Source organism: Rhodnius prolixus, unplaced genomic scaffold, assembly GCF_049639745.1.
Source record: "Rhodnius prolixus isolate KJV_2025 unplaced genomic scaffold, Rpr scaffold_3, whole genome shotgun sequence".
Lineage (NCBI taxonomy): Eukaryota > Metazoa > Arthropoda > Insecta > Hemiptera > Reduviidae > Rhodnius > Rhodnius prolixus.
In genome coordinates, this window is record NW_027411603.1 from 11,022,821 (window position 1) to 11,043,579 (window position 20,759).

Below are 20,759 nucleotides of genomic sequence, written 5' to 3' on the forward strand. Positions count from 1 at the left end.
TTGTCTGCCATCAGTATTCCGTGTAAGAGCTGAGACATTGTTTCGTATAAGATGATCCCAGAGTGATCCGCCACTATCTTCTCCTCTCTGTGTGTCTGTAAGCAACTTCCTCTCGCCCCCCCTCCTCCACCATAACCTTTTTTTTGCTCCTCTCTCCCACTCCAGTTTTTGCCCAAGCCTTGAAGCAGCCAGCCAGCCTAGATCACCAATGCTTGGAGGAAACAAATATCTCTAGAGCTGTGTGTTCTTTTTCTTGTTTTCCTTCTTCCTTTCCGTTTCACAATAATCAATAGGAGCAAAACGGAAGAAGTAGTGGGAACAATAACTGGAAGAACACTTTATGTATGGTACCTGGTTTGAATCAGGCTTGCCAACTAGAGAGGATCCCCTTTACGGATCACTTTTCTACCTCTGAAAAACCTCTCTCTTTCTCTCGCCGTCATATATTCAACAGTTTTTCTTATACCCGTTTCCTTTTTTCACATTTCTCATTCCTATCGCCTTCGATCTACAAATCTTTTATCAAATTATATAAATATGGATATCATGAATAGATAAAATTGTAGGAAGGTAAACGATAATAGCATTTCAATTTTATTAATGGTTCTAACAATTTTTATAAAACAAAATTCTTAAAAACTCGTAACACCTTTTACACTGAATTAAAACACTTCACCCAAAAATGCTATCATCTGACATAATAAACAAAAAAAAAAAAAAAGACAGCAGAAATGCGACTTATATTGGCCAGACTTGCCAGCATTAAAAAATAATAACACTGAAACGACTGCAATTCAAAAGAAATGTAACTATTCGACCTCTTCTCTTATTAGACATCATCTCTATTACAAATACGATTACGACTTAGAAAAAAAGTAGGAAATGTCTGAACAAGTGGTTATCATAAATTGATCTGTGTGTGTACGGATGTGAACAGAAAATCACAGGAAGAACAAAATGGACTTTTCTTAGTGTTGAGAACCCATGAGAACGATAGTAAGCTTTAAAAGCTAACTGGAAGTGCCACTTAATTCTAACACCACACAATGAGCTATAAGAAGCTTCTAGAAAAAGAAAAACTTAAGGGCCAACAGCTGGATTCGATCTCGGGTTCTCGGCGTTGGAAAATTCATTACAAGCTAACCACTTAGCTAATATCTCTTTCTCGGTTAGTTTGCATTATTTCTTTAACTAACTTTTTTTTAAAGAAAAAAAAGGCCTATTTGAACACATGAAACTGAATACAGCGGTATTAAAATGTAAAAATTAAAATAAAATATTCTGTATCTAAATAACTGAATTTAACTTCTCCATTAAAAGTAGTTCAAAATACTCGTATCTCGCTCAAACCTAGGCGCCTGAATAATTGACGAGTAGTTAAAGGCAAAGCCCGCAATACTGAGATGTATTGTGGGTCTGACTTAGATTCTTGGCCCTCTCTTTAAATTTTATTTATTAATTTTGTATTTTATTTATTTTAATTAGGATGGCCGACACCGAAGAATAGGGTACTATTATAAATTCTCAAAGGATAAATCAATTTATAATAATTCTCCCAGGCGTCAACACTAATAAATGAACATAACGCAGGTCTAAGCCTATACTTATTTATTGTTCCCCAAAAAGTCCTAGTGTCTTTTACGTTTGCAATACTATCTATTTCATTTAATTATTATATTATGTATATTGAAACTCCGTTTGTAAAAGGCTCAGGCCTTAAGGACAAATGAATTAATAAATAAATAAATAAATATTTTAATTAATAAAGTTATTTTTTGGGGGGCAGATCTGACGTAATTATGGGGGTTTCGGCCTCATAAAATAGGCTTTAAATTTTTTTATTTAATTAGCTAATAAGGAATAACGTAAAGAATAAATGGATGTTCTCTTAGAAATCTCAATTTTAGAATAAATTCTATTTAGTTTAATCATTAAATGTAAAATGACTAAAATTTACGATAAAGTTACATTAGAATATTGGTACAATAAAGATTTTACTGTTTTACTGTAGCAATGTAACAATGTGAGTGAATGTGTTATTTTATTTAAAATAATATCTCAGCAATTATTATTGGTCAGAGGACCTAAACTGGGAATTATAACTTTGCAAACCAAACCCCGGCCCCCCAAAATCGGTTACCTGTAGTGTTGGATGCTGGGTAGTCTAAAACACCTTTCCAATTGAATGTATAACATATCCTCCCTCCATGCCAACAATTCTCTATAATAGAAAATTTATAATATCAAAATTTAATAACAGGCCAATTGTTATTTCAGACCAAGGTAATCTCGGATCAGGTTTGTAACAATAACGATTTTATTATAGTCGTTTAACGTGATTCGGTGTGTTGGATGGTGGGGAAGCGAAGGACCAATACCCTTCTCAACGATCTCATTCACTCACTGGCCACCACCCCCCGTGAATATTATATTGGTGGGCGGGGAGCAGGAGGAGGAGGAGGAGTTTTGTGCACTGGATTTTGTTTAATTAAATTTAAACACACCGCCGCCGACATGTCTGAAACAGATTCTAATATACATACGCCTCTGTATTTGTATTGGTCTGCCAAAATTCTGTGAATGTGGGTTTTACGTTATATTTTGTAACGGAACATTCATAGATTTTTTTTTTTTTGTATTTATAAGTGACTATAATACTAGATTGGTCCGGATTCTCTTCCATTATTGTTTCTCACGACAATGTACCTTAAAGAGGGTGTCTCCTTCTTTTTATGTGTACAATGTAAACTTCTAGCCCGGTACATCTAAAACATTCTTTCCTATTCTCTTACTACTCGGCAATGTTCACTTTTGGATTAATTCTGGTAATTCTTTTTTTTAGGGATGAAATTGTATGAAGTGGGAAGTGTCAGAGATGAAAACGTCCGTGATACAAACACCACACCAGTCACCAAGTACGACAGGTCTCAAATTAGCGACTGTTTATTTACCATACAGAGTACCAGAAGTCTTTTTCTCTTATCACAGTCCGTGTAATAAACTATAAACTTGATTAGTTCAAAAATTGCAAATTACAGTAAGGAGAAAAAGGTGTAACTCTCCACACGTGTACAATCCACGTGTTGCCCAGTTTAACCCTGTATAAATGTGTTTGCTTTTCTGAGGTCCTCTCAAAGCATCCCTTATTAATCGGCCCAGAAATGTCTTCTTCTGGTTTTCTAAAGTAGAAAGAAAGTTTTGTAAGAATTTAGGTTGTTAACAGTCTTAAGGTTTCAAGTGAGAAGTGGACGTTGTTTTGATTGATTTCAAAGTGAGAGACCTGTTGAATTAACACCAGAACGATGATTCCCACCGTCAAAAACGCACTTTATTTTTAGAGAAAATACTCGTTTGAAGCAAATTTGTTGATTACAATTATAAAACTTGGAATGCGAAAAAGATAAATAGTTTACAACAACAAAAAATTCAGTCCGAAGTTGTTGTTTTTATTATCGTAAGGGCTGCATTAAAATTCCCTTCCATTAAATGGTTTTAGGTCTTGGAGTGTAGAAACCCTTATCTAGGGTTCCTTCCTCATATACCCACCCAGGGTCCCTACTTGCTTTTCCTGTGCACATATCCAATGTAACCCAACAATTTTCTTCCTCGCTTCTTTTCTAACTCTTTACACCCTTGTTAAAAATTATTACTTTTAATTTCCCCTCTTCTACTTCACCTTGAGGCAAGCCAAGTAAACTATAGAGATGACCTGTAAGATTTTATTTGGATATACATAATATAAAACCCCCCCTTTTTTTTTTTTTTTTTAAAAAAAAAAAAAGATACAGGAGCAAGTGATATGCTTCATAAATTTCTTCCCTTATGAACGAACAAAGTAGATCTTTTTTTTTCCGCCCCACTTCTGCAAACATAATCTCGGGCAGATCTTACCATCCACCTTGCAGAATGACTGCAGAAGAAAGGAATTCTAGCTGTGGGTGGTGGCGGTTGTTTTAATAAGAAGTGAGAGATCTGCAGTAACGATGAGAAAATTTTGTAGAAGATTCTAGTCACGGCGTGTCCCCAGTATCTACCTTTGGTACTCTGCCATCGGCCTTTGGATGTAAATATAATATAATAACCTCTTCTACACAGATATGTGTGTGTGTGTGTGTGTTCTAGTGTATAATACATTTATAAGTGTGAGTATGTAGGTACATAGAGATGGACGTACAACTCTAGACCAAGAATACAAACGCACACGAGCGACACCTACTATCTGAATCACGTAGGCGAGATAAACAGTCAGGAATGCCTCTCCCAAAGCTAAGCTTCAACTCATTCTCTCTCTCTCTCTCTCGCTCACTTACTTGAGTATTACTCGGCTCTCTTGCTACTGAAGAGAAAGACCCACGATTAACCGAAATCTCACCGACATCTAGACCAACTAATTACACACCTGCACTTGCAGATTAGAAGGGCAACCCCCGCCTACCAGAACTTTACTGTTTCCCCTCATCCCCCGCGCCCTGTAGTCCGCGCACAACTCCTCCCGCGGCTAGACTTGAGCTAATTAAATCAAAAGTCTAATAATTAACTGTACGCTTATCTTTTAAACTATGTTTTATCACCTTCATTTTCATCCAGCAGAAGACACATCCGTTTCGTAAAGTGTACCACTGAAGTAAGTAATTCTGTTTTACAACTTGAGGAAAACGTAATAACTTAAAATTTTTGTCTTCTGTCAGAAAAATTATTATTTAAATAATGTATATGAAAAAAGAAGTTCCATATAATACATAAGTAAAAATGTCATTGTACATATTTAAGCAGAAAACCGAAAATACCTAACAAAATAAAATTGAAATATCTGAGCTCAAAAAAATTAACCGGCCATTTTCATTGGCAAACTAAATTCTATTACAAATAAACATAAATAAAAGACAACAAAATTGATCGATATTTTTGAATCAAATAATCTATTTTGAACATTAGGTATGAGGAAAAGATAAAAATTATGGCCAGAAAAGTACATATAATTTTTCTTTAAAACATAGCTTGATAGAAAAGTAATACGTCATACAGTTTTTCATTGTATTTCCGTCACTAAATTCAAAATGTTTACTTGATACGTCAGATATTTAGAGATGTTCCTTAGTAGAAGATTTATTGGTCACCGCGACTTAGACGAGGCAATTAAATAGCCAAATACTTATGATATTTCCATAAATGTGCATAAACTGTATCTGCGCATGACTTTAAAGTAATTTTAAACGCGGTTAACACTTACAATAACATCAATATTGCAGAAAGAGAACTGATATTTAGAAAAAAGGTTGAAAATGAACCCGGCTACTTGCCCTTAAGTTTGAAACATTGAGAAATCGCAAATTTTCCATAATTCCCTGGTATTATTATTTTTATAATCAATACATTTTATTTTACAAATACTTATTATACGCTAAAAAAAAACCCTAGGGTATAATTTAGGTAATAATTTTGGCATAACTAGCGCATATGTTTTTCGTTATGGCTAATCGTATCCCAATGGATTATCTAAAATTTGTTCCTGAAATGTGTGAGTGTGTGTGTGTGGTGGTGGTGGATGCGGAGGAGGAGGAGGAGGAGATGGGAGGAGCTTCCTCAGTTTGAGAGTCCAGTTAAAATACAAAGTAATTTCATCTGGGAAACACATATTAAAAGCGGCAACGACACCCTCGACGGCACATGCTATAAACCAGAACTCATTCTTTCTTTTCCATATTATAAACGTACAGCAAGTTGGATCTCCTATCTGAGTGTGTGTGAATGTGCAAGTAGTTACTATTCTACAAACATTTAAGTCCGACTCCAAGTCTGTAATATACCAGTGGACACAATACTTTAAACAGGAAATGTGCACGAGAGATTCCCCCTTCTAATTGTAAGTTCCTCTTTTACTAGCTAAAAACAGCCCTGAAATGCCAGCTAAAGCTCTGTGTCTTCCAACACCACTTTCACATTATTTAAAATATATAGCTGCTATAAAATTAGCCAATGCTAGCCGGTCAGAGAGGGTACATATTTATTTCCTCTTTGGCGTGTGCGTTTGCTAGTGTGTAGGTGTGGATTTTGTTTGGGTTTATATATATATATATATTTGAATGCGCGGGCCACTGAATTTCATGGATAGCATTAGAGGCAGCTGGCCCTTCTCTTAACTAGAAGGCATCCTAAAACCCCCCACTCTGGCAGCCATGTCTGGGATAGGAGAGCCAGGGTGAGAGAAACAGAGAGAGAGAGAGAGATTATTCTCCCAAAACGCTATGCATCATACTTCTAATGCTTGCAAACCGCCTCTGAAATACAGAAGGCGGCATTAAAACTGCCCCAGAGCAATTAATAGCAACCAAGTGCCACATTATTTCAAGACTGGGATTAAAAAACGACACTCACTCCTAAACTCATACTTCTTCCAAAACGGGAACAGCCCAAGTTACCCGGATATTGAAATATATCCGGGCTAAGCATAAGAATGGGGGGTTAATCCAAAAGAGTTGTACACTTTTACTACCTCATAGTCTTTTTCATTGTTTCCATCTAGAAAGTATCGTTTCATCCAAAAAAAAAAAAAAAGCAGTTCCTTGCAACCCCACACTGTTCCTGGAAAATGTAGTAAGAGAAAGACTTTCCCAGGATGTCATAATTTCTGTTTTTATTATCGGAATAAGAACCAGTAGAGACTGTAAAACACTACTTCAGTTAATCTATCTTTATAATAAATTTTTTCTCAAAATAATTCAAAAAATTATAAAATATTTCTTTTAAAATATGAGAAATCTTTTTTCTCATAATATTTTCCATGGAATTATTTTTACAATAATTTGAAATAAAACTAAGCTGGAGGGAGGCATTAAAGTTTCCCAAAAATTTTGTTCATAAATAAATAAATTCTATCAAAACTTAAAATAGAAAATCTCTTTTCTAAAAAGATAACATTTACCAAGTTTTCTTAAAGAAAACAATTTGGTTTAGAAGAAGAAATAATTGAATTTCGAGATGTATCAAGTAAATTTTCTCGACATAAGAGGAAATATTGTCTTTACAGTATAACTTCTGGATATGAACATTAACTTTAATTTACCTTTTGGAATCCCGATTAACGAAAAAAAAAAGAAAAGATTTTTACAAAACGCTCTCTTCGTATTTAAGTACATATTAGTTTGCTTCCTAGAATTTAGGAACCAGTTTTAGGAAATGAGAATTCACTGCGAGGGCAAGGTTGCTGAAAGGGCTGCCCTACTCGTACAACCAAAAAATAAACCGACTCCTATTTAACCCAGCCTGGAGGCGAAACTTGCTTAAGACATATCACCTTTAGTGGCTCAATATCGCCCGCTAAATGAACATTTAATATTTTGGATGATTAGTTTAGGGAAACATTGTTTAAAATAATTCTATTTCTATTTTAAGCATTTTTTAAAAATAAAATCGACCACATGATGAGGTAATACGTAATACTTCAATAAAGAATGACAACAGGAAAATGCAAATTGACAAAATTCCCTACTTGTAAAAGTATGCTGAGGACTAGCAAAAAAATTTGATTGCTATGTTATATTAAAGTGCGCTACCTTGGGCTCTACATAGACAAAAGACTCACGTGGAACCCATACACTAGACTTAAAAGACAAGCAATGACGAAACGTGCGAAACTACTTTACAAGCTACTTGGACGACACTTTAAATTGCCCATAGAACTCAAACGTTTAATATAAAGTACTATTCTCAAACCTATGTGGACTTACGGACTAGAGCTGTGTGATTCAGCCAAACCAACAAACCTACGGACGGTACAAACATTTCAATCAAAACTCCTCCGACAGATAGCTGACGCTCCTTTCTACGGTGACTAACCTTACCCTTCACACCGACCTCAACATTCCCTTCATACGAGACCAACTCGCCAAGACTAAATACCAAAAATTCCATACCGCTCTCTCGACTAGCTCAAATCCTCTTGTACTTTCTCTCGCTTCCTCTGATATCCCTAATACTCCAAAGCCGACTGAATCGCCAGTGGCCCCGCGGGACTTCCTTACAGACTGAAGAACTAAATCTCTCCTCTCTCCTACTCATATTCTCCTTCTCACATTCCCCTATCTCACACAGAGAGTGCTACCGCTGGGTAGCTTCTCTCCTCCTGCTCTTCCCGCACCAGTTCATCTCATTCACCTCCTATTTACTTATTGTGTATATTTATACAGATTGTAAATTACAAAATAAATAAAAAATGTTATATTAACACCAATGTAGCGGAATGTCTGTAAATTCTGAATTAATTGATGTAATTCCAAGTTTTAGACCAAGACGATGGCCCCCGGAAGCCCAAAATATAGGCGAATCAATGTCTCAGTAAAATACGATTTATTAATACCTTAAAATTTATAAAACTGGTCTTAAACGAGAAGTCACCAACTTGTAATTCTCAATGGAATCACGTGTTATTTTGAGAGTTATCTTACTCAACAGAAATCTTTTGTTTTTATCTAATCCATTCTCAGGTAATCGATCTAGTTTTTATCTAATCCATTCTCAGGTAATCGATCTAGTTTCAATAATATAAGAATTCAGTTTTTTTCAATTACATGTTTTACTTTAGTGTCCAATATAAAATCTGCTCTATTTTATCATCCAATAATGTCGCTTGCAGGTGTGTGTAAAATTAAAAAAATAAAATAAATAGATACAAGTATATTAACAAGAGAAGGACAGAAACATGGAAGGTAGAGTAGTGGGGGAACGAACATGTTCTATTAAAACTGTGTGAGTTTGAAAAGTTAACGTTTTGTCGTGTTCCGGCGTCGACAAAGCTGCTGTTAATGAGAGTAGCGAAAGCTTTATAGGCTTCATACATCACGAGATAAAAACTAATTAACTGTGAGACAGAGAGAGAAAAAAAAGAGGACATATGTACAAACAGACACCCAGTGCTACGTACGTATTAGTTTGCTAGGATCCTTGTTTACTTGCTTGCAGCTTCTGCATGTGAATTCTCATATCACTATGTGTGCGAGCGAATACGATTGTGCTAGAGTTGTTAAGTGGAAAAACGCGGTGGTTGAAAGTATTACACTAGCGTTTAATATCTGTGTATTTGTGAACCAGTCGTGTGTGTGTGTGTGGGGGGGGGATGGGTTAGCTCCCTTATGTGTGTGATTGTATTACACACGGTGTTTGTGCAAGTGAAAATAGTGTATATGTGCGGTGAAGGTATCACACGACAAGTCTTTACTTATTTTATTTATAAAAGTGAACACATAGGGTTCACATTAAAACAGGAAAAGCCAGGTGGAATGCCAACAAACACTAGCAATTCACGGACTTCCTTCTCCCACTTATTGTGTGGTTTGGGCCACCCTAAAAGCGCGACGACACTTACACTAATATAACAACATGAATGGAAAAAAACGTTTTGTTAGAATAAACAACACTTGTAAAATGGTTACACCGCGACACATACAAACGCTAAATACAGGTAAAAAAAAAAACATTAAAAAAAAAAAAAAACAAACGCAGTGAACAATGTTCGTAGCAAAGCATCAAATTATCCACTCTTTTAAACAACTCCTAAACAACACTTGCTTTCATTTTGGCGACAAATGAGTAAACCCAACACTTTACCAGGTTAGCGCTGTCTCTCTCACACATCCTTCCTTCTCTCTAAAGCGGGCCATTTTTTTTTTTAAACATATTACAATCTTCACAATCTATTTACTTTTAAATTTACAACCGCAAGATTAGAGGAGAGCAAACTTGATGGCCAATGTATGCCAAAGCTCATTTAATTTTTTTGCTGATCGACAGTTGGTGAGCTCCAAAAAAACTTGAGATACTAGGAATATACGAGAAGTTGAAAAGCCAGTAGTAACAGGGGACTGAAAATAAATTTGGTAAAAGCGAAATTGATTTAGAGATGGTGAGGCAGAAAATTGGTGTGAAAAAATGGAGGCTAGCAGGTACTTGGGCTAAAATTTCGATGATTCTAGGGCCAAGGCGAACTGAGTTCAAGTACAGGCAAGCATCGTAAGGAAACAGAATGCATCGCTTCATGATCTTGAATTACTAATATTTCGAGAGAAAATAAGGTAAGTATTGTTTCCTTTATTATTATGGGGACTACCTTGTTCGGGCCCGGAACTTGCACAGCCACCAAATATATTTGCCGAACAAGTTCAACAGCAGCCACTGATAGAAAGTTTTAGAAGGATTATACATGGAAATCAAGATCTGGTCATGTCTAAGACGAAGATATACTAAAAGAGAAATGAGCAAAGGTAAAAAGAATTGTTCCAAAAGTAAAGAAAAAGAAAATAAGATGGAGATGTTCATGGAAGGACTCCTAGAGACCTGCGAAAATAAGGAAGTAATCTGAAACGTCAGTCATCTGCGAACAATTAAAGAGAAACAACTCTATTTAAATATATGTATATAAGAAGTAAATTTAATGATAAATACTGGCACTTTAGAGGCGTAACGATTGAAGATGGTAATTTTGAATGATATACTTCTGGTAGTAAGGCGTAATTCCTTCAAGATTTCATCGTTATCTCAATTTTGAGAATGTCACAAGGGCCTCCATTGAAAGGCAAGAATCGACATCACAACATTCATTTATATTTATATAAATACGTCCCATCGTACGAGAAAAATGTAGATCCTGATGGGCCAATGTATCATCAATGTCAGAAAACCAAGGATTGCCCTAAAGGTGAAGTACTGTCACCGTTGATGTGGAGCCAAGCGATTGAAGAACTCTCTACTAAACTGGCGAATCTTCGACAGTTTCTTATCGGATGATTCGTCTTCGTTATTCTTGTAATTATGTTACAACACAAGAGCCCAGTTTGAAAGAACCTTTTTTAGGAATTTTAGGAATTTAGGGTTAGAATTTATTTATATTATTTTTTAAACTCCCTTATGGAGATACCTGGCATGAACTGTGGGGTTCAATTAACAGCGAATCCAATCCCTTCAATAAGAAATCCTCAGAACTATAGTTAACAACTCACAAGTACCTTAATAACTTATCTTAAAAATATCAAAAATTTCATGAACCACTCTAAACTCTCACCAAAACCTCTTGTTCGTCGCCTCTCATTCCGTTCATTTCTTCCTATTCAATTCTTCTAGATGTTTTCGGCGGAAACGCCTCACTCTTACGAGATTAAAGTTGAGGAGTATCCCCCCATTGGGTGGTTTCAGCGCTTGGTTTTATTTTTTATTTATTGTATTTGCTCATAACAATAAAGATGTCGCCAAAAAAATTAATAATTTACAGCACAAATCGACAACAAGCATAATTGTACTCACGGCTCGAGTGAGTACACTATGGAACTTAACATTTAACCAAAATAATAACAGTGGCAGCCAGTTTACGGGTAGTTAGGCAAACGATTGCCTAGCTAGTTTATGGACGCAGCATATGGGATAACGGTTGTTACCGCCTCGATAAATCTAATTAGAGCGGAATACATTTTAAATATCCATTAGAGCGAGAGAAAGTGTATGCAAGAGAGGGAAGAAGGATAAATCGGAGGAGTAGGGAAGGATGTGAGCAAGTCCTTGTTGTGTGTGCTCGGACATTAACGTCATCACCAGCACATGTCCTCCCGAGTTATGAGAATCTCTTCCAGAGCCACTAGAGGAGCCTGGAGCCTGAAAACGCGCCAGTTTTACAACAATTAGTAGTTTTGTACATCCTTTACCCACCACTCTATTTGCGTATCCCCATTGCAGTAGGTTAGTGCTAATCTTACAGAAAATCCCATTGGATATTGAACATTCAACCCTTTATAGTCTACAAAACGCCATTGTTTCATAAAGTCACATGTTGTTCTGTATGCGCCCTACAACCCTTTAATATTTTTTATGATGAAGGGACCATGTCTTGGGGCCATATTCTGCTTACAATTTTCAAGGCTGGATCATGGTAATTATAGTTTGATCAACATAGTGCATACTGAAAGTTTCAGCACATGATTGCTAGAACTTTGAAGCTAATTATTTAGTAGCAGGGCTGATCTAAGTGTACTAATTCAGCAACCCTCCTCCCTCCTATGGCAATCCTATTCCAGATGTGACGCCATTATTCCTCTTTTCATAATAGCAAATTACTTTTTGGTGTTCTAAAATTTCCTGTTTGATTTATTTTTTAAAATCATATTGAATGATGATAAAAACTGCACCACAGATGTTATTTACGGTTCGTACGTTCAAACATTCAGATTGAAAACTTGGTTGCATATTTCATTTTTAATATTTAAAAATAAGAATATTGTAAAGAGGTCGAGAATAAATGTATTAGATTTGATAGAATGTGTAATAGTCCAAGAGAAAATGAAGTTTAGGTAAAATGTAATTATGAGAATAATTCGTTAATGGTAACGTTATGTAAAATGACAACTTCTAATGTTTCTGTCGCACTCAACACTTGGGTGTCAAAGTGAGTGAGGTAACATTGTGTGAATGTTTGATAAAAACCAAAAATTTGTTTAAATATTAAAATAATTAAGGAGGCGCGCAGATTAGATTGGCAACACGGTAATATCTAGTTCTCTTAGATCTGGGATAATGATTTATTCTGAAATCTTGTGGGAGTTTGGCTTAAACTGGATTCAAGAGAGGGAAGACAGTAAAAAAAAAAAGACTGTTGCTATTTGTTCTATCATAACACTTCTCCATTTTGTTGATTTAGTCATTTGCATTTGATTTTTAATAGAAATTAAGAATTACAGTATAAGTATTGTTTTTGTTTTTAATTTGAATTTGTTTAGGATAATCATAAATTCAAAAGGCGCAGTTTTAGTTGCAGTCTGCAGCATTGGGTAAGAAAATTAGATTCTATAAATAGAACTTTATATTTATTGCCAATGTTGGGGGCGATTTCTGATACATGTAGAGGATAGTGAATCACCTGTGAGTGGGAGGTACCATTGATGGCAGGTATATTTAAAGGTCTGCCTGCATAGGTAGCGGCGTACGGGTATTGCTATCACTTCTGGCGATCTGCTGCAACAATTTCCCCCTGAACTGAAGAGACGCAGGGCGTTTGGTTAGTCGGTTGCAATCTTGGATCGTTTGTTTTAAACAGGCATGAGTGAGAGAGAGCGTATCAGCGGAGGAAGTGCAGGATCTAGCTGTGGTAGTGGGCAGGGGTTAGGGGATAGGGAGGGCTGTACTATATTAAAGGGTTTAAGAGAGAAGAGGTCGACAGGAAGGGGTTTAGTCAGTCGGTTAGGCGAAAGGTTATAACAGTAGCGCTGTTATAAATCAGTCCCGTTTCTCGTATAAACTGGCCGTGAGTTGTGTGGGGGGGGGGTGAGAAGCGGTAGTTTGACATAAGTTATGCGATACCGTTTATCAAACGCGTACTTGCCACAGCAAATGCACGCGCAATTCTAGTACTACTACTGTAACTACACTATGGACTTCCGGGGGATGGAGTGGGGGAGCTCCATTTCACTGCGAACGGAATGAGAGGTAATTGACACATTATTGGAAACGATGTTTTACCGAGAGACTGTTCCACCATCCAAAGGCCCTTCTCTCTCTCTCTGTGTGAACACTTGCCCAACTAATTGGGACATTGAGACGTGACAGAACGCATGTTTCATAGCGACAATTTGAGACTGGGGTACTCAATAAGAACATCACTCTTCCAAGAGAAAGAGAGGGAAGAAAAGCTTGCGTAATTTTGATATCGATGTGAATGCAGTACACATATTTCTTTCTTTCAATTTGTGAAATTATCCTCTCTTTTTTCTACATCTTTATTATACTGCACATATTTCATTCTATATAAATATTGCACTCTACGCATCAGAAAATATACTTTACATTTTTACTCCAATTGTGAAAAAAAATTGTTACTTCAACTAATTGTGAAAAAAATTGTCACTCCAACTAATTGTGAAATAAAAATTGTTACTCCAATTGTGAAAAAAATTGAAGTACTACGATTAAAATGACCAAATTTTTACATAAAAATGATAAATAACTTAAAGAAAAAAAATTGACATTTTTTAATTAATAACGGTGCTTAAATAAAGCATAGTAATGCCTATTTTTTCAGGCGGATTTTAACGCCCAACTAGTAAATTATGTATGTTATTAAATCATTAATTAAAATCTAATGCTAGACCGGGTACCGAACCAAGCGCCAAACAATACATCTTAGTTTTGTGTGATTCGCATCTAACTGTTCGGTTAACTAAATAATGGTAAATAAAAAAATTCAGTAAGTAATGTTTAACTTGATTCTGTGATGAAATGTTTACTGTATGTTTTGAACTCGTTTAAAATCACCTATTATTGCCAAGTGTTCACAAATGCGGCAAGAAATTATTGGCATAGAAAAGTAGTCCTTTGAAACTGGGTAACTGCTTGAAAAAAAAAAAAAAAAAAAAATTTAAGCGACAAGATACAGAAATAAGAATACTTTATAGAGATTATGATCCACTTGTCCTCGACAGCCTAATCAAACATTGATCTTCAAAGGCTACAGCACAATCTACCACTAAATTGAAGAAAACAAAGATTGACGATTTATAGCAAATACTTCCTGAAAAATGACTAAATCTTCGACAGCTGGTACCTTAAAGAATAATCAAAATCACTTGCTAGTAGCAATAGCAATTGCGATAAAAATGGACATTGAGATTGTAGTATCTCATTGAAAGAGGTTTCAAGGAAGAGGTAGGAAGAAGAGTAGGCGGTTTGTTAGAGAAGACAGGAAGATGAAAGAAAGAAAGAAATGGAAGATGTCTAAAGCTTTAGAGACTATAGAAGAATTTCTTCCAAGAGACAGTCCTTACTTAAGAGATGCGAGCTTAATAACGGCTAAAGACAGGTAGGAATATCTACCAAGCTAGATGGTGTCAGAAACCTTCAACAGAGCTAAGGAGGACCGAAGTATGTTTTCTTCTACATCTTGCTGACAGAAGACTATCAAATCCAGAACTCTTTTTCTACTTTTGAGATTTGAAAAGAAAGAAAACTCGCACGAAAGCAATTTAAAAAACAAATTATTTCGTTTTTAAAATATAATTACCCCAGCATTTTGGTATTTCTAAACTTTAATTTAGGCAAATAAAGAATAACAATTCAAATCAATAGCATCCAAACCAAGTAATTGCAAAAAAAAAACAAAAAAACGTTTAAATAGTACTGATTTTCATTTTTTGAATAATAAATTGAATAATTTATGTTAATGAGTTTGAATAAGCGTTGGCGATGTGTGGGTACGTGCGGTGGGTAAATGTATGTATACTTGTATTTTAGAACGGTTAAGGCAGAGATGTAACCCAGCAACAACTGTTACCCAGTATGGTACCTAGGCAATATTTCTGGGTCTAATCGCAAACAAATTAGCACACACACTGGGAGGCGTAGGGGGGGGTACCAGTTTCTGGATAGTGGTTTGTTTGTGTAGGGGGAGAAGGGGCGATACAACAAGATATTTACGACGTTCATCGCTGTTGCGTTATCCCGGAGTCCCTGACCGCACCTCTGTAAATTTGACACCACCTGTATTAGTACAATACCTCAGTTAACCTCCTCCTCTTCCTCCTCCCACCGGTTATAGGGTTTCAGGGTTTGACTCATAGAAGGGTGTGGCTACGGTCACAGCAGTTCACACAACACATAACCCAATGTTCCAGTCTCTCCTCTGCTACTGCCTCAAACTAAGGCCTTTCTCCGCTAATTCTACAGTTCTCCAGGTTTCTCCGCGTTCTACCATCTCTATCTGTAACAAGTATTTGTAATATTCTCTCAATAAACTATCGAACTCATAACATTTTCCTTAGCACAACTATTCTATGCGCATCAATTAAGATATTAACAATGCAACACGCATTCATGAACCTACTACAAGGAACACAAGAGAATTTTTAAATAAAATGATGTGAGCTTTTCACTTTAAAAATTCAACCATTGAACGACTGAAGGCGATCATTTCCTTCAACTCATAACCATCAATGAGCCAACAGTTCGGTGCCCATTCTAGGACCTACCTTTTTAAGGAAAACTCCGATTTCTACCACGAACAACAAGTTTCTCACACTACGACACCCAAAGAGCACATCCATAAACTCTTCATTTCGCTACTATATTTAAATCCATTACAGAGCTTACTAAAACCATAAATTGTACAATAAAATGGAACTTGTAGAGAACAACCACAAATAGTATGCTCAAAAATTATTTAAATTACAGTTTCAGATCTACGTGCACGAATGAAATTTAATAAAAAATTCAAAGTTCAGAGAAAATCTTCGAAACCATTTTCGAAAAAGTTTCAAAAAAAAGTTTGATTTATTTTTATTATCCTTTTAATGAAATTTACACCTGTACCTACAGGTACAATAGGTAAATGCGATGAATATATGTGGATAGCGTGGCAGACGTGAATGACGGTCATCCATTGATGGCCGCCGTTAGTCACCCAGTTGGTCACGGGGCCAACGGCGCCTCAGCCGTCTTCGAGGATTGGAGGGTAGCGTAGTTGTAAACAGGTTTGCAGCTAAAGGGTTGGGATGCAGTGAGAGTTTTTGGTGAAAATTTTTGTATCGAATTTTGGCAAGTTCGGAGATAAGTGGAATTTGGAGATCTGTATGTATAGTGTGGTTGCTTACATAGAATGGAGCGTCTAGTATGCGGCGGAGAATTTTGGATTGCAGTGTTTGTAGTCTATTGAGGTTGGATTTTTTAGCTGTACCGTAAAGTTCGAGTCCGTAAGTCCATATTGGTGTGAGAAGGGCTGTATAGAGTCGTCGTTTGTTCTGTAGTGAGAGTTTTGAGCGTTTGTCGAGTAGCCTGGCTAGAAGTTTGTATCGTTTGTTTAGTTCGGTACGTTTAAGTCTCGTATGGGGGTTCCAGGTAAGTCTCTTGTCTAGGTACAGTCCAAGGTACCGCACATGGTCGGCTGGTGGGATAGGTGTGTGATGTAAGAAGACAGGTGGCGGAGTTTGACGTTTGAGTGTGAAGACTATGTATTTAGATTTAGTTGGGTTAATTTTTATACGCCAGTTTTCTAACCAATGTTCTATTGAGTGAAGGTGGGACTGTAGTGAGCGTACTGCGAGGATAGGGTCAGAGTGTGTGGAGAGAATGGCAGTGTCGTCAGCGAAGGTGTAAATAGAGGTATTAAGGTTAGAAGGTAAGTCGGCAGTGTAGATTGTGTAAAGAAGAGGAGCTAAGACACTTCCCTGTGGCACACCAGCAAGGACGGGATAGATGGAAGAGTGAGTAGTGCCTTGAAGAACTTGAAAGAATCTGTCAGAGAGGTAAGAGCTGAGTATGAGGTAATAAGTGCTAGGAAGGATGCGTTTTAGTTTCCACAGTAGACCTTCGTGCCAGACTCGGTCAAAGGCTTGCGAAACATCGAGGAATACTCCAGCGCAGTACTGTTTTCGCTCGAGTGAAGAAGCGATGGTGTCTACAACACGATGGGCCTGCTGGATCGTCGAGTGGCAGCTTCTGAAACCAAACTGATGGTCCGGTATAATTTCGAGAGATTCTGTAATTTCGTAGAGGCGTGGTAACAGAAGTCTCTCGAATATTTTGCCCAAGAGAGGCAGTAGGCTTATCGGTCGATAGGAAGAAGGTAGTTGAGTCGGTTTGTTGGGCTTGGGTATCATTCGAACTGTAGAAAATTTCCAGAGTATAGGGTAGTAAGTAGTTCTGAGAATAGAGTTGTAAATGGTAGTGAGGAAGACTATTGCTTTTTTGGGTAGTTGGAGTAGGATGTTGGCAGTAATTAGATCGTAACCAGGGCTCTTTTTTTTATTGAGATTAATAATGACTTGCTTGACTTGGGAGGGTGTGAACGGTTTTGGAGGCATAGAAAGAGGTAAAGGTATGTCTAAGTCCCTAATAACGTCTTGAGTATGTTGTGAGTTGAGAACGTCAGGATGCGGAATGAAGACAGTTGAAAGGTGCGTTGCAAATAGTTCAGCTTTTTCCGAGTCACATTTAGCCCAGGAACCGTCAGTAGTACGAAGAGGAGAGGAGGTAGGTTGAAATTTTAGAATACGTCTAGTGGCAGCCCAAAGGGAGTTGTCTTCAGTAGTCAGAGATTCGGTATATTCGGTGTATTGTTTGTTGTAGTATTTGCGGAGTTCTTTTTTAAGTTGGTTTGTCAGGTGATTAAGTTGTTGTTTATGAGATGGGTATTTTGTACGTTGCCAGAGAGATCTCGTTCGTCGTTTGTTAGTTATGAGTGTGCGCAAATAGAGGGGTAAGTTGTAAGGTATGCGAGCAGGTTGTTTAGCGGTGCAGTTAGTCGTCGCTTGCCAGATACTCTGCTGGATGGCGGCAGTGAAGTGATCAACGGTATTGTCTAATTCTTGGGGTGTTTTGAGAGGTATTTTGAGGTCAATTTTCTTCTCAAGTAAGTCTCTGAAGAAGTCCCAGTCTAAAGGTCCGTTTATTAGCGTTGGTTTTGGTGGTCTAAGTTTGTGGTGGATGTCTATTGTGAGGATGACTGGACTATGATCAGAGGAGAGTTCATTTAAGGTGAATGAGTGAGTATGAAATGATGAGATGTTAGAGCAGATGAAAAAGTCAAGCAAGTCAGGGAGTTTATTGGGAGCAGTCGGCCAGTAAGTTGGTTGAGAAGGTGATATGTATGAGAAGCTAGTTAGAGAGAGTGCATTGTAGAGTAGGCGTCCTCTTGGGTTTGCCACCCGACTACCCCAGCGAGGATGCTTCGCGTTGTAGTCCCCACCGCTTATGAACCTGGGACCCAGAGACTGGAAGAAGGATAGAAATTGGTTTTGAAGGATTGTGTGATTAGGTGGACAGTACACTGAAGCAATGTTGTAGTGGAAGGGTTCACTTTGGAGAGAGATCACAGTAGGTTGTATGTAGTTTGAGGCATTGTATGGAATGGGAAAGTGAGATAATGAATTTTTTATGAGAATAGCAGAACCGCCATGTGCAGTACCATCAGGATGGTCAGTTCTGTAGGTTTGGTAGCCAGTGATGTAGAAGCGTGTTTTCTCAGTGAAGTGGGTCTCTGTTATAAGGGCAATGTCTATCCGTCTGTCGTGTAGGAGGATGTCCAGCTCTTGTCTGTGGTTAGTTAGTCCGTTTGCATTCCATAATAATATAGTAAGAGAGAACTGAGTTAAAGGCATTAAGGAGCGAGACGGGGAAGTAAGGTGTTGACAACGGTGGTGAGAAGAGTGACGAGAGGAGTAAGGAGCGATTTGAAGTCAGAAAGGAAAGAATTTAGCAAAGTGGTAATGTCGGAAGGAGAGGCTGACTGCTGAGGCGGCGGCGGACCCGCGACCACTCGGGCATAAGATGAACAATCGTTGACGGTGGCTGAAATGTTGTTCCGTGGGAGGTTCCCTGATGAGGCCGAAGCAGCAGGTTGCTGAACAGACGCAGCTACTCTGTTGAGGGCTGAGGGATGGTCGTAGACTGGCGGTCTTCTTCTTGAGCGTTGAAGTTCCCGGTGGACTATGCATCCTTTATAGTTCGCAGGATGTTCTCCATCACAAAGTGCGCATTTAGGACGTTCTATGGTAAGCTTGCCACATTCTTGAGTGAAGTGCTCGCCAGCGCACTTGACGCACCTTGGTCGATGCTGGCAGTAACTTTTGGTGTGACCATATTCTTGGCAACGTTTACATTGCACAATAAGCCGCTGTTTGTGAGGTTCCTCAACTGTTATTCTCGTGTAGCAAAGTAATTCTAGGTCAAAAATGTCCTTGTTATTATTATTTGGCTCGAGGTCAACGAAAAAAAGTGGCAATGTTTGCTTTGTAACAGGATGAATAACTGGAGTGATACTGCGGGCAATATGCCCATGTTCCGCTAGTTCCTCTTTTATTAAATCGGGAGGTGTGCTTTGATGCAGATACCTTATTACTACCCGATATGCTTTCTCCTGTTCAAGTTGGTAGGTATGAAATTCTGCTTTTTTCTCCCTGAGGTAGTGGATTATTTGTCTGTAGCCGTCAACTGTTTTCGCCTGTATAATTAAATCAGTTGCTCGGGCTTTGCATGTAAAACAGTTTGGACCAATTAACTGTGTCAGTGCTTTACAGAGATCAGCGTACTTGGTTACGTTTTTTAAATATATTGGCGGTGGTTTCGGTATTTTCTGAGACTGAGTAGGCACAGATGCAGGCATTTCATCTGGAGTAGCTAGGGGAGTGAACGGGTTGTAGGTGAGTATTCCTGGAGCTACTATTGTGTCTGGCATGGAATTTGCAGTTGCACTGCTAGGCTCTGGATTCAGCTCGGGGAACAGAGTGGGTTTGCTTGCTAGGCTTGTTTTCGTAGTTGCTGCAGGCGGAGCATTTTTCTTTTTGTCTTTGGGGGGAGAGCTGTGAGGTGAGATTGTTCTTTTTTTGGTTGTTTTTGAACTTACAGAGGAAGTAGATAAGCTGGCGGGAGATGATTTGGAGTTAGATGTGTTGCTCATCTTTAGAGTTGAGAATGGAGAATTGGAAGATAAATAAAGAGGGGTGAGAAATTGTCTTAGCACTTGGTTTTACACTCAGAAAGTCAAATACTTACAGCACTGAAGGTTAGAGGTCACTATGAATGTTTTGCACAAAAAAAACTAAGAAAAAAAAAAAATTAGATAGATAGATAGATAGATAAAATACTGTATTTTATGTATTTACATATTACAGGGGATTCTGTTTGTGTGTTAAATTCCATTAACAATCAGGTAGTGTTTAGTAAACAAATAAAATTAATTACTCCGTTACAAAAATAAATTATACATAAATAAAAATATCTAGTGACAGAAAAAAAAT

General features: G+C 37.5%; 1 protein-coding gene across 39 annotated transcripts in view; it reads right to left on the reverse strand.

The window, feature by feature from the left end:
- LOC141453191 (uncharacterized) overlaps positions 1 to 20,759 on the reverse strand; it is a 194,266-nt gene that overhangs the window by 128,680 nt on the left and 44,827 nt on the right. For 33 of the 39 annotated variants that reach the window (XR_012457831.1, XR_012457830.1, XR_012457827.1 and 30 more), the window contains one exon: positions 15,525 to 15,727. The exons of the other annotated variants lie outside the window; for them this stretch is intronic. Coding sequence is in view for 28 of the 33 variants with exons in the window: in XM_074126074.1 (XP_073982175.1) it covers positions 15,724 to 15,727 (4 nt within the window). In the remaining 5 variants the exon portion in view is untranslated. The remainder of the gene's footprint in view (positions 1 to 15,524; positions 15,728 to 20,759) is intronic. 39 annotated transcript variants of the gene reach the window in all.